Consider the following 11,824-nt stretch of genomic DNA (forward strand, 5'->3'; position numbering starts at 1 on the left):
CATCAATTCATAGGACGTGACCTTGGGTGAAAGTTATCAACCGTGAACCGCATTTGAGGTCACAATAAGCGCCACCGGGGTGGGTGTGCAAATGCAACAATAATTGTGTGAGTTGATGATGCTACACGATGACGTCGTTATTCTTGTATTAAAATATGTTCCCGGCATTCTTGGTCTCATCATCGCATTATAAACTCTGATGTTCGCAGGACATAAGATACACCGATGGAAGGTTGCATATAGGAAGAAGTATTGGAAACCGTACGCACCCAGGGCGTGATCAAAATATTGATAAATGCAATTACCAGACCAGAAAATGATCGGTACAACATCTTGCCATTGTTTTTTTTTTTTTTTTTGGTATTTCTTCCATCCAATGGCCGAATACCGCTTCCCCAACAAGGTGCTTCGTTACCGGGCACCTGGTAGGCATCAGGCTGACCGTAAGAAAAATCCTCCCTGGGTGTAGTTTAATTGAATGATGCACGATTGCAAGTGGTAGTGGAAGAAGGTCAATGTTGAAAATTTTCGTTTGCCTCACGGAGTTCCACGAGGTCGGCGGTGACCGAATCGGGTCAGGTGCGATTTATTCTCACCCTCACGCTTTCGGGCAGGTTGAGGTGAGATTTTCCCATTATGCGTGCCCATTTGTTTTGCAAGTTTATTGCACATTATTTTATTGATCGTTTTCTTTCGCTCCTTTGCGCCACAACCAGCCACATTGCTTGCTGGTATGCGATGTAGGGAACAATTGGCCAAATATAAGATTTTATGCTAACCTGTAAGTTGTTGAATTGTAAGAACAAAATTTCGTGTATTTTTATATCTTCTTATTTATAATTAGATTTATTACACTTCCTTTACTGCAAAATCATCGTATAAGTCGTTTATTATTTTCAAATAATTATTGATTTTTATGTCCAATTCAGGAATAAATTCCACATAGAGTATATTGAAAGAAAATTACACTTATCCAAAACGGTTCCCAACCACAGGTCATCGAAAGGATCAAGTGGAACCACGTTAAAAGTTATAAACCAACATCAAACAGGAGGGACAATTGTTACCCTCCTGACCGTAAACATCTAATTACAAGGCAGCCTTTCAAATTTCTTTTTTCCCTTCAATTGCACATTCTGGTGCACAACATCCAGCAAGTTGACTAGCGAGGGGCAACGATACGGTATGCATTTTTCATAGCACCTGATTAATGGATCTTGTCGTTGGGAAAACTTTTAACAGCAGGACAAGCCTCTAACGATATTGTGAGCAAAGAACGCATACATTAAGACAGCTTGTCAACCAAGAAAGGATTGGTGCTTTGTTTAGAGTAGAATAATAAATTGATACAGGATTCGAGTGATTAAGTTTTATTATCATTGTCATTCCACGGTAAATAGCTAGCCAGACGTGCAGGATCAAACAAATTCCCATACAGCGATGGCTTGCCCGTCAGTAAAGACTATCTTCGCTGACATACCCTTGATGACCCTCTCAAGCATGGTTCAGGATCAGTACATCGACAGAAATGGAGTGGATTAGACAGCAGCTTAACATTGTGTGGCATCTGCACGAGGGCCGTGATTATCTTCACTGTCTGCGCCCATTTCAGCTGGTGGCAGGCTACCCGATCAATTTACGTCCAGTGCTGGCGAAGCTAGTGACCGGCGTTCGCATCGTCGTGTATCTTCTCTATCTGGCCAGCCTGATACACAAGATCTGCTACGTGCTCTATCGGCCCGAGGACATCAACTACGTCTCGTTCGTATCGGGAGGCATCACGGTGCTGGTGGCCGTACTGCTGCTGATGATCATTTTCACCATCCACTACGATGCTTTCGTACAGTTGGGTGACTTTTTGAACGATCGTTCGTTTGCGCGAGATCATCCGCAGGCCGCCAGGATCCGGGAACGCTGGTATCGGTGGAGCAATTGCCTAATACTTGGACCACAGTGCGGAATCATACTCATTCTGATGCAAACGTGGTTTTCCCGGCAGCACAGAAAGAAGCACACCATGCTGGTTATACGCGGCGAACCGATCGGGACCGAGTTTGATCAGCTGTTGTACGTCAGCTTTCTGTACTTCCCGACCGTTGGCTTTTTCATGGGGTGCTCGATAGTGAATGCAATTTTGGTGGGATTTATGGGCGAAATGGAACTGCTGGCTACCTGTCTGGGGGACGTTTTCGAAACGGTTGAAAAGCAACCTACGGTCCAGAAAGCGGCAGACAATCGGTCCACATATTGGATCACATTACACGAGCAACTGCGCCAGTGTGCAAAGCGATATTGTGAAATATTCACGTAAATATTTGCGCCTGCGCCTTTTCCTAGCTGTGGTCCAACTTATGTACCTTGCAAATGGTATTACAGAATGCTTCCGAAACTGCAGCGAATGGCCAGCTTCGTGTTTCTTCAGCATCACATCTTCTCGCTGGGACTTGTGACGGCCGGATGCTACGTGACACTGCGTGGACCGGCATTGCGCGAGAACGTAGTGCTGAGCGAGTATCCGATCTCGGTGGTGCTGGAATACTTTATCTTCTGTCAGCTGGTCGAGAGATTACAGGACATGGTAAGAATGGGGGAGTGAAGCATGTTCAGTAGATAGAGTGTTACAATGATTTTTTTTTGTTTTCCACCGCTTCAAAGAATCGTTCCATCGGTGACAAGCTGTATGGGACCGATTGGATGTTGCAGCTGCAGTATTCGCGTCAGTTTCGTCGTGAGTATCGATCGGAAGCACTCACGATCGGTTTGCTGGTTATGCGCAGCCAACAAAGGATTCGATTCACCTGTGGCTCGATCAACGCTGTGTCGATGGAAAAATTTACCGAATTTATCAACTTGTCATACTCGATTGTGATGTTTTTGCTTAACATTAATTGATTTGTATTGGGGTGAGCATCTACTAGACTAGATCACGCAGTTGGTGCGATCATGGTGATCGCATTTTATCTTAACACATTATCTATGCATTATAAAAAATATGATTAATCGTTGTTTTTAAAATGCATTAACCCCTGTTTGATGCAACGTTGAAATATCTTAAGCATTACAGCAGTATTTAGTTGAAAATTGAAACAAGTTCTCTACAGAAGATTGAGCAAATTCAATTTTAATTGAATTTTATATTCATGCTATCCAAAATCTAATTACTGAATACTGCCACCTCTCACTGGATGGTATTGAGTTAATTAGATGGCATCTTAGCTACGGTTGTCTTATGAACAAACGCTAGCACAGCTTTCAGCTGTTTTAGAACAGAAAAAAATAATTATGGTTGCTGTTGAAGCAATTTTAATGAACCTTTATCGTATATACTTTTAGCATTTGTGTACTGGTCGGAAAGGTGCTGTTTGCTTATGAATTTTGTATAGCAATATCCACCTTATCCAAGACATTCTACACCATTTACATGGAAGCTCCTATACCTATACCTAAGGAGCAGATCGGTAACGCGATCAGGCCCTCGATTTTCCCTATGAGTTTCTGTTTCATTTTACGAATTTTACTAACTGGTATTGCAATTTTAATGGACATTCTGCTCTTTGCAAATAAAATCATGCTATTAAGTCTAAATCAAAACACACATCGGATGATTGTGTGGTCGCATGACAAACCAAACAGTAGGTGTAATAATTGCAAGCTATTTTTAAAATTCTTTGATAAAGTAGAAACAAAATAAAGCATACTTGAAATATTATTAAAAATGTAGTAAAACAACGTGAGGTAGCTGCTTGTAACATTTTTTTTACATGAAAGGATTTAGTACCTCCATAGCGAATGATATATGTAAATTGACCATCGAAAACACCGGCTCTCTTGAACAAATATCGTACAAGAAGCGCCGTCTAGAACACACTCCTCCGCCGACATCCGCGTAACATGTAAATTACTTCTCGTTTGTGAAATTATGTTGCCTTTTGCGCCAGTACGCACGCTTCGACTTCATTCATTCGCCTCCATTCAGAATGCGAATGCAGCCGCGTACGTGATGAGTCTGGGCCTTTACTTACCATCCCTTGTCGAAGCACGGTTCCGTTTGTGCGCCACCATTACCACAGCCGGACAGGTTTTGTGGGTCAGTCGGCTAAAACATGCTGACTTTTCGTAATGAACATTTTATTTTATTCCTTCCCTCGTACTTCCTCCGTGCTGCGGCTGGTAGGCATGCTCCATCTTCCCGCTTCATTCTTTTGGACACCATTGGCAATAAATCATACCATCCCCGGACAGAAGACACCTTCGCCCGAAAATTGCACCGCGAATTAATCTGTAAGGTGCGTCGGGCGTTTTGCGTTCGATATAATAATTGTTTGTACTTTACACGGACGATCGCGTTTACGCGAGAGATGACACCGAAACTGGGAATCCATCTCCTACCTGATGATCGGAAAAGAATATCGCTTTTAGTAAGATATTCCAAAATTGCTGTGTGACAAAATATAAACTATGTGCTGTTCGAACGATCCGTCGCTCAAATTACTTACCAACTTCATCACGGGGGTTTTTTTATGTTGTTTTCTTTTCCTTATGCCCTTTTCCGTCGCCAAAACGGATGACCACCATACAGGTCCACGGTCACGGCCAAACGGTCGAACCTCGGACGATGCTGGTACGTGTGCAGTTCGTTAACGTCGGGTGAGGTGTGCAGCGGGGTGCCTATTTATGAAGACAAACACAACGATCTTGGGCTGGGTCGTTTGGTCATTTCGCCCGCAGGACTTAGCATTCGCGCAAGAGTGGCCAACCGATGGGTCCGGCGGACAAGCGAGAACATAAAAATGTAATTAAAATGCTTCCATCCGCGAATCCGTGCGGCTCGCGTAACGGGTCCGACGCCGCACATGTGAGGAAGAGAATCGTTTGACGCAACGATATGATATGAGCACGGCATCGAGCAGCACACACACGCGTATGTGTGAGAGTATTTATGCGTTTTTGTTTCTTTTTTTTCTCAAACATCCACCAAACAACAACAAAAAAGTCGCCTCACGCAGACACAGGGAATCATACCACGTTCGAGGTTTCGGGCATGGTGTCCTAAATTCCTCGACTACAACGTCGTTTTGTTCCTTCCTTCGTTTGGTGGTTGAGTTTTTGCTTCTTCTCTCGGACCGGTGCACCCTCCAAAAAAGGCCGGAAGCTCCCTCGGGCCAGTTGAATGAATAAAACGAACGCTGAGAAGCGTCTTTAAATTTAACTGTTTCGTATATGTACATTCCTGTAGTGTGAGGAAGGATCGTGTACGGGATTTTATTTTATTTTGGCTTACTTTTTTTTCGTAAGAAATAGTGATCGAGACGCAACTTTTTTTTTGTTTCTGTAAGATGTTTCGATGCGCTGAGCCGAATATTCCTTTCATAGGCAGAGATAGAGAGAGGGAAACAGAGGGCGAGCCTTGTGATAAGACGAACCTGGGCCCGAAGCTCACTTGTATTTCCTTTTTGCTTACCCCCTGTTCCCGACCGGCCGATGATGAATGGCAAGGAAGAGCCAGTTTGTAGCGGAACATGATCGCGTCTCGCTGCTGCAGGACATCAGTCTTGACCGGTTTGCTTTTGGGGCGAGATGATGATTGGTAACCCCTCCGACCGTGGGGAGGGTTTTGTAAACAAGCGAAATAACAGGAAAGCTAAATTATTAAACCAGCTGGTCCAGCGGTTCACATCCACAGATGGGCCTTTGCCGCCGTGAAGCCGTAGAAGGATAATTACAGCCCATTCGTGCGGGTACCAATTTGCGGTGATGCCGCTAGTCGTTTTTCGGTTTTGGGAGATTTTGTTGTTGTAGCTTTTTTTTATAATGCGCCTGCCAAAAATTGTGATTTATTTCTGATTAATGTTCAATGTTGATGATTTGCATTGGGGACTTGATTCTTGCGGGCGCTGCTCCGATGCTCTTCACAGTGCTGTAAGTATAGTGAAGGTAAAAACAGTTGACAGTGAAAAAGTAGGGCACAGGCCACAACTAAACGAAACTTTAAAGTGTAGTGGTGTTAAACAGCTTCATATAGGGCTTTTCTACTATGTACGGGTAGGAATAGTTTGTAATAAAACGGGCGCAAATCATTGAGCATAAATCGATAATCATCCTATTACATCCACCGGTTAGACGGGAATGCGTGTGCATTTGCTTCTTCCTTGCCCTAACTCGTAATCTACGTCCGTGTCCCGGCGGGATGAAAGTAAATTTAGTGCTGTATGATAATAATAATAATTATTTATTTATTGCCCCTCCCAGATTCGGCACAACGGGCCGACAAACGCACCACGAGCGGATTCGGCAAGTTTCACTACACTGCACCGAAAACATCCCCTGTTTGCATTTTTTATGGTGACCGAACATGCAAATGAAGCGACCGATCATAAATATCATAAAATGTGCCTTCGAAAACGAGCACGGGTAAACGCGATCGATGCAGGAAGCGGGCAGACTGGAACTTGGGACACATATGTGTCGATCCCATCGATCTTCAACCAGAAAACGATTCCAATTTCCCAAACGATCATGTGTAGCGGGCGAACGATAATAGCCTTAAAACTCAATGCCACAATAAACCGAATCTTTTGAGAGCCGGCCTTGTCCTTCCCATACGCCCGTTAAGGGTCAATGCTACAAAGCATCGTCCGCGCGTGTGCCTGCTTGAGTATTTGCATGTTTTCTAACAAGGCGCCCGTATGGAGGAGGCGTTGAATGAAAAGATGAAAAATTGCATTTATGTGACGGAAAAGTGATGGAAAAACACGATTGCAAATATTTTGAAACAAACGGCCTCCAACGGCCCTGGCAATTAGTGGGAGAAGCTTAACTTGGGCGCACATCTGCCCATTTCCCAATGTGTATCGTAACAAAGGGATGACAAATTTTGTTTACGGTAAATTGTATGAAACGAAACAGCACGTTCATCGATTAACTGTTTCGTGTGAATGCATTGCGTTCTTCTCTGTGGCGTCAAGGGCGTGAGCGCTGAGCACACAGGCAAACAATTTGCATCCTCCGTTACGCATCCTTCAAACAGTTCTTTACGATCGATTGCATGCGCTGAAAAGAACCGAATGGCATGTCGGCCGTGTTTTGTGGAGGACATTTTTAAGCACTCAATTATCGCGCAGCAAACCTCTGCTGCAGGAACGATGGATGGACAGTGCTGAAGTGTGTTTGTCTCGCACCATTCGGTGGATGCAGTGAGTGCATATCAATATTCAATATTTACAGCTTTTGTTCGGTTTGAATTGTTCCGTTGTATTTTTTTTTGCGACGTTTCAACAGCACTGACGCAATGCACTGTGAATGACAATTTCGTAATTGTTAGTAACTGTACGAAAATATTGTGGAGATCATTCAAAGAACGGTTAGTTTTAACCAATAGCACTTAGAGCATATAATCACACTTTGCTGAACAGTTTTCTCAATTCTATAGGTATTCACTTCCTGCCCAAATCATTGCTCTAGCTGGCACTCTAGCCAAAGACTTCTAATGCGAACTCAAACTCCTGCAACCCGCTATGTAAAGAAACGATCAAATTGAAAGACTTGAACGCTAGTGTCAGCGAGAAGCGCCAAACAAAAAATATCTGCAGAACCATGGTGCCGTCTTAAATTAAGCCATCTTCAACTTCACCAACCAGACCCAATCATCCCAGCCACTTCAAACGATTCAACAAACCGACCATCCCAACCAAAACGCCACTGCTTGCTTGACCGTCGAATGCTTACTGTTAATGATTTTGTTGCCTTAGGTGATGCATCATTTTCGGAATTGGTTCGGAACACCAAACCACACCGCAAAACATCATCAGTTCTCAGGCGAAAACCTTACAGTCTTCAGTTCTGCAAAAGTTCCGCAAGTCTCATTCAACTTCCAGCTAGATGGGGAACACATCTATGGTCAGTATTATCATCATTATCGTCACCGACGTGGTTCTCCATTACACTACCCTCACGTACTGACCGATCTCGATCCGATACCACAAACAAACAATTTCAAGCACTGCTAGTTAGCTCGGTGACTCCCAAAAAGAAGAAATGTGCTAGCTCTTTTCGGCACCAACCCGGGCCACGGACCGTTTACCGGGGCGTCCAACATCTTCCGCACTACTCGGTCCCGTCATCTGCTCGCGTCATAAAAATTAAGGTCAACGATGTTTGGCGAGCCCCAAACAAACCACGCAGATCTAGGACTTCCTCCAGTGTCTTGCACCCTAACGACGCCCATCATCATCATTCCATCATCCATTTCCCGAATTCGATGCAAGTAGTGTGTGCGTGTAGTTTTCTTTTCTCAGGAGTTTGACTCTTTTGTAAAGACACTTCATCCCACTGACTCGATTCCCACTGGCCTTCCCATCCCATCTGGATGGAGTGGAAGGAGGCAAAGAAATAAAAAAAAACTTTACCGGAACTGGGTAAACTAACGATCACGAGTTTGAATCGCAGGTTTATTGCTTCATTTCGTAAGTGCACGGAAGACGAAGGTGTTATCGCTTCCGGCTGCGTGTATTATGTCGTGCGTCGACAGCAGCGGAGGAAAGTGAATCGCTCTTTTTCGGGGCTGCGAGACTAGTATGTAGGTCAAGAAGCCGTGCGAATGAAGTCTCGATATTTTTAGAACCTTATATTTTCTGCTTCGCTCTCGGGTTCACCGAGGAAAACATGTCAATGAGTTGCATGGCCGATTTAGTGGCGCTGTCTACCGGCTCCACCATTGAGACAACCATTGTTTTAACCAACGAACTATTCGTACGTTTTTACACACTGACAAATATAATTAGTAGCCATTACGTCTGCATCGATCGCAGCTCGTGGTAGGTAACAAGAAATAGACGATCGATCAGACGGCCAATCTATCTGAACCATCCACAACTGAACCTCGAGCCGATAAGTATTCCGAAGGCTTAGCCACAACAGTGGTGCGTCATCGAACCGTGATTATGATCATTGCTGACGGTATCATGTTCCGATGTCCATCGTCGGACCAACATTAGGCCAATTGCCCGCTCTCTTCCCGCTTCCCGCTTGCTCGAGCGGCTTCGCTCGTTTGAAGCTTTGAATGGGGTGGGGTGGGTTTCGGTTTTTTTTGGAGGGGTCTCAAAATTACGAAGCCGGTTTTTAGGTGGTTGGCTTACTTTTTGCTTTCTTTTGCGTTCCCCGCATTTCACGGAAGTAAGCCCGAACAAGTGAGCTCGAGCAAGTGCTCGGTGCTGGCTGTTGTCTCTAATGAGACGAAGTGGTTCGAAACGCCTGGAAGAGCCGATGGGTGTACGGGTAGGGACGGGTAGAAAGGTAGCCGGGAGCGGAGGCAATCAAGCCTCGTGGTGTGTCGATGGAAATTGAAATCTAGTTCATTCATAAATCACTGCCGCACGGCCGGAAGCGGTCAACGCTGGGAAACCAGGCCCAAAATTGGTGGTTCGATATTTTTGACACTTTGTGTTACGGTTGACGGGGACGATGCGGAGCGGCAGTTTATTTATGGATTCGATCGAATTGCTTTAACGAAAATTGGGTTAACGTTCTGCTCACTGCATTTTATGGGCAAACGGAAACATTCCAAAGGGATCATTTCGCCAGGCAAACGAGAGTTTCATTTCGATGTTTTATAAGTTTTGTAATTATATTTGTTCAGTTGAAGGGAATTCGGTTTGTGTACTTGAATAATATAACTTATGATAAAATTCCATAAACATTTGTTTCTATTCGTTGGGAACGGCTTAGTCGTATAACTATATTAAGGTATATACTTTATATGAAGAATGTTTCGGTGAACGGCTAATTTTATTTAAAAGGGTGAGATCAACATTGATGTTGGGCTTGTTTGAAAAATATATAAAAAAATCAAATCCTTCTATCAGAGGAATTGCTGTAATTATTAATGAAGATATATGTTAAAAAATACATAATAAAATATAAATATAATATAAAATATTGAACAAATAATGCCACAAAAATGCAATTTTTTTAAATGATATAAACTAGTTAGTATGTATAAAGTTATACTTGACACTATCATTCAACCTAAACATTTCAATTATGTCATCAAGCTTCTAATATTTCAGCTACTCCATAGCGTGATGTCGTTATCGAGCACACAGTACCGGGCCGTGCGCGATCCGTAATCCGAAACTAAGACCTTAACCACAAGGAAACCGACATGCGTTTCGTGCTGCTGAAACATCAAATGTGAACATTGTAATCAATTAGTGCATGAAGATCAACTGGATGAAATGCGATAGTGTTGCCCAGCCTACAGCAGGATATTTCACCTTAAGTGTGCCGTTTCACGCAGCTCCAAAACCTCAGCTGTGTGACAAGTCCGCTCACCAAACGGCACCAAGAACGACTATAAAACGATCTGGCTCGTGACACAAACGACATCATTCAGCAGTTGAGCGTTCTAAGTGTAACACAAGTGAATCTGCTACAAGTCTGCCACTTCTTATCAGCATTTCAAAATGGTTTCAAAGGTAAAACATTCTGCACTGCCTAGTAGGATTGGATTATAATCGAATCTTCATCCAATTTTCCCTAGATCTCCATCGTCGCTTTCGCATTGCTGCTGGCGAACGTCCATGCACAGCAGTACGGTCAGCAGTTGGGTCGTCGATCGCAGGATCGCTTGAACCAGCTCCGATCCTACGACGACGGGGCACGATCCTCCCGCAACTACAACGACCAGTACAACGATCAGCGCTACCTGGGTCGTAACCAGGACCAGGACCTTCAGGACCGCCGTGAATCCTCCGACTACGATCGCGACGACTACAGCTATGGATACGCCGTGCGGGATGAGCTGTCGGGTGACATCAAGAGCCAGCAGGAAACACGCAACGGCGATCGAGTGCGAGGCCAGTATCGAACGCTCGAGTCGGACGGCACGGAACGCATCGTCGACTATACCGCTGACGATGTGCGCGGATTCAACGCAGTCGTACGCCATCAGCCGTCCGTAGGATCGCGTGCACAGATCGTACACACCCTGCAGCCGGCCCTTTTGCTCAGACAACCGCAAACCGCTGGACAGCTGGTGTCGGGCAACAATCGTCCAACTCTGCTCACCACTCCTCAACAAACTTCCACCGTTCTGCTACGCAACTGATTTCCTGCCAGTCTAATCATGAATCATGAAGTGCCCACCTGAAGAATGCCGATAATGTTAATTCAATAAAAATGCCTTCACCAAACATAGTGCTTTCATTTGTCCACCAGTACGATCGTCCGGCTAGACACGGCTTAAGGTCCGGATAGACATGAATGGGACACTATAAAAGACAAATCCAGCTGCCAGTTTTATAGGGAGCTATGACAGAAGTAAGGCAACCGTCAGCCACACCAATCAATCTACCCCATCCGGGACAGTCTGTCTCCGGGGTGCATCCGGCGCAACAGGGGTGAATTATGGGCCCGGACGGCCGGAGCAACTTGCTCCGGCGACTCATTTCATCTCATTGCTGTCAAATTAACGAGCCTTCTGGGGGGAAAACGTTCCCGTTCCTCCAGCTCGGTCCCTGTTGCAGCAGGCGTTGGCAAAACTTTAAGCCCAAACGGCTAAATCGAGCTAAACTAACCGGTCCCGTATCTCCTTTTGCATCCCGTGACGTGCAAAAGCGCAACGGAAGACGATCATGGCGGGTGACGCCAAGCGCTCGGTTAACGACCATCATCAGCCGATGCTCCGGGTGACTTAAACGCTGGGAACGAGCGCAAGTGACGAACGCTGCGAATCGCGGCGAATAGAAACCGGGTGGACGGGCTAAAGGGTACAGGCAAGTAGTTCCTGTGAATTTCTGCTACCACCATCGTCACCACCGTCAACTTC

General features: G+C 44.9%; 1 protein-coding gene across 1 annotated transcript; it reads left to right on the top strand.

Moving 5' to 3' along the window:
• Positions 1-10,312: 10,312 nt before the first annotated feature.
• Positions 10,313-11,189, top strand: LOC118506297. The gene is made up of 2 exons (XM_036043236.1): positions 10,313-10,472; positions 10,538-11,189. Exons 1-2 carry the CDS (start codon positions 10,461-10,463, stop codon positions 11,102-11,104), a joined length of 579 nt encoding a protein of 192 aa, XP_035899129.1. The 5' UTR covers positions 10,313-10,460; the 3' UTR covers positions 11,105-11,189.
• Positions 11,190-11,824: the final 635 nt, after the last annotated feature.

The sequence above is a fragment of the Anopheles stephensi genome, chromosome 2 (assembly GCF_013141755.1).
Source record: "Anopheles stephensi strain Indian chromosome 2, UCI_ANSTEP_V1.0, whole genome shotgun sequence".
In the NCBI taxonomy this organism is placed as follows: Eukaryota; Metazoa; Arthropoda; class Insecta; order Diptera; family Culicidae; genus Anopheles; species Anopheles stephensi.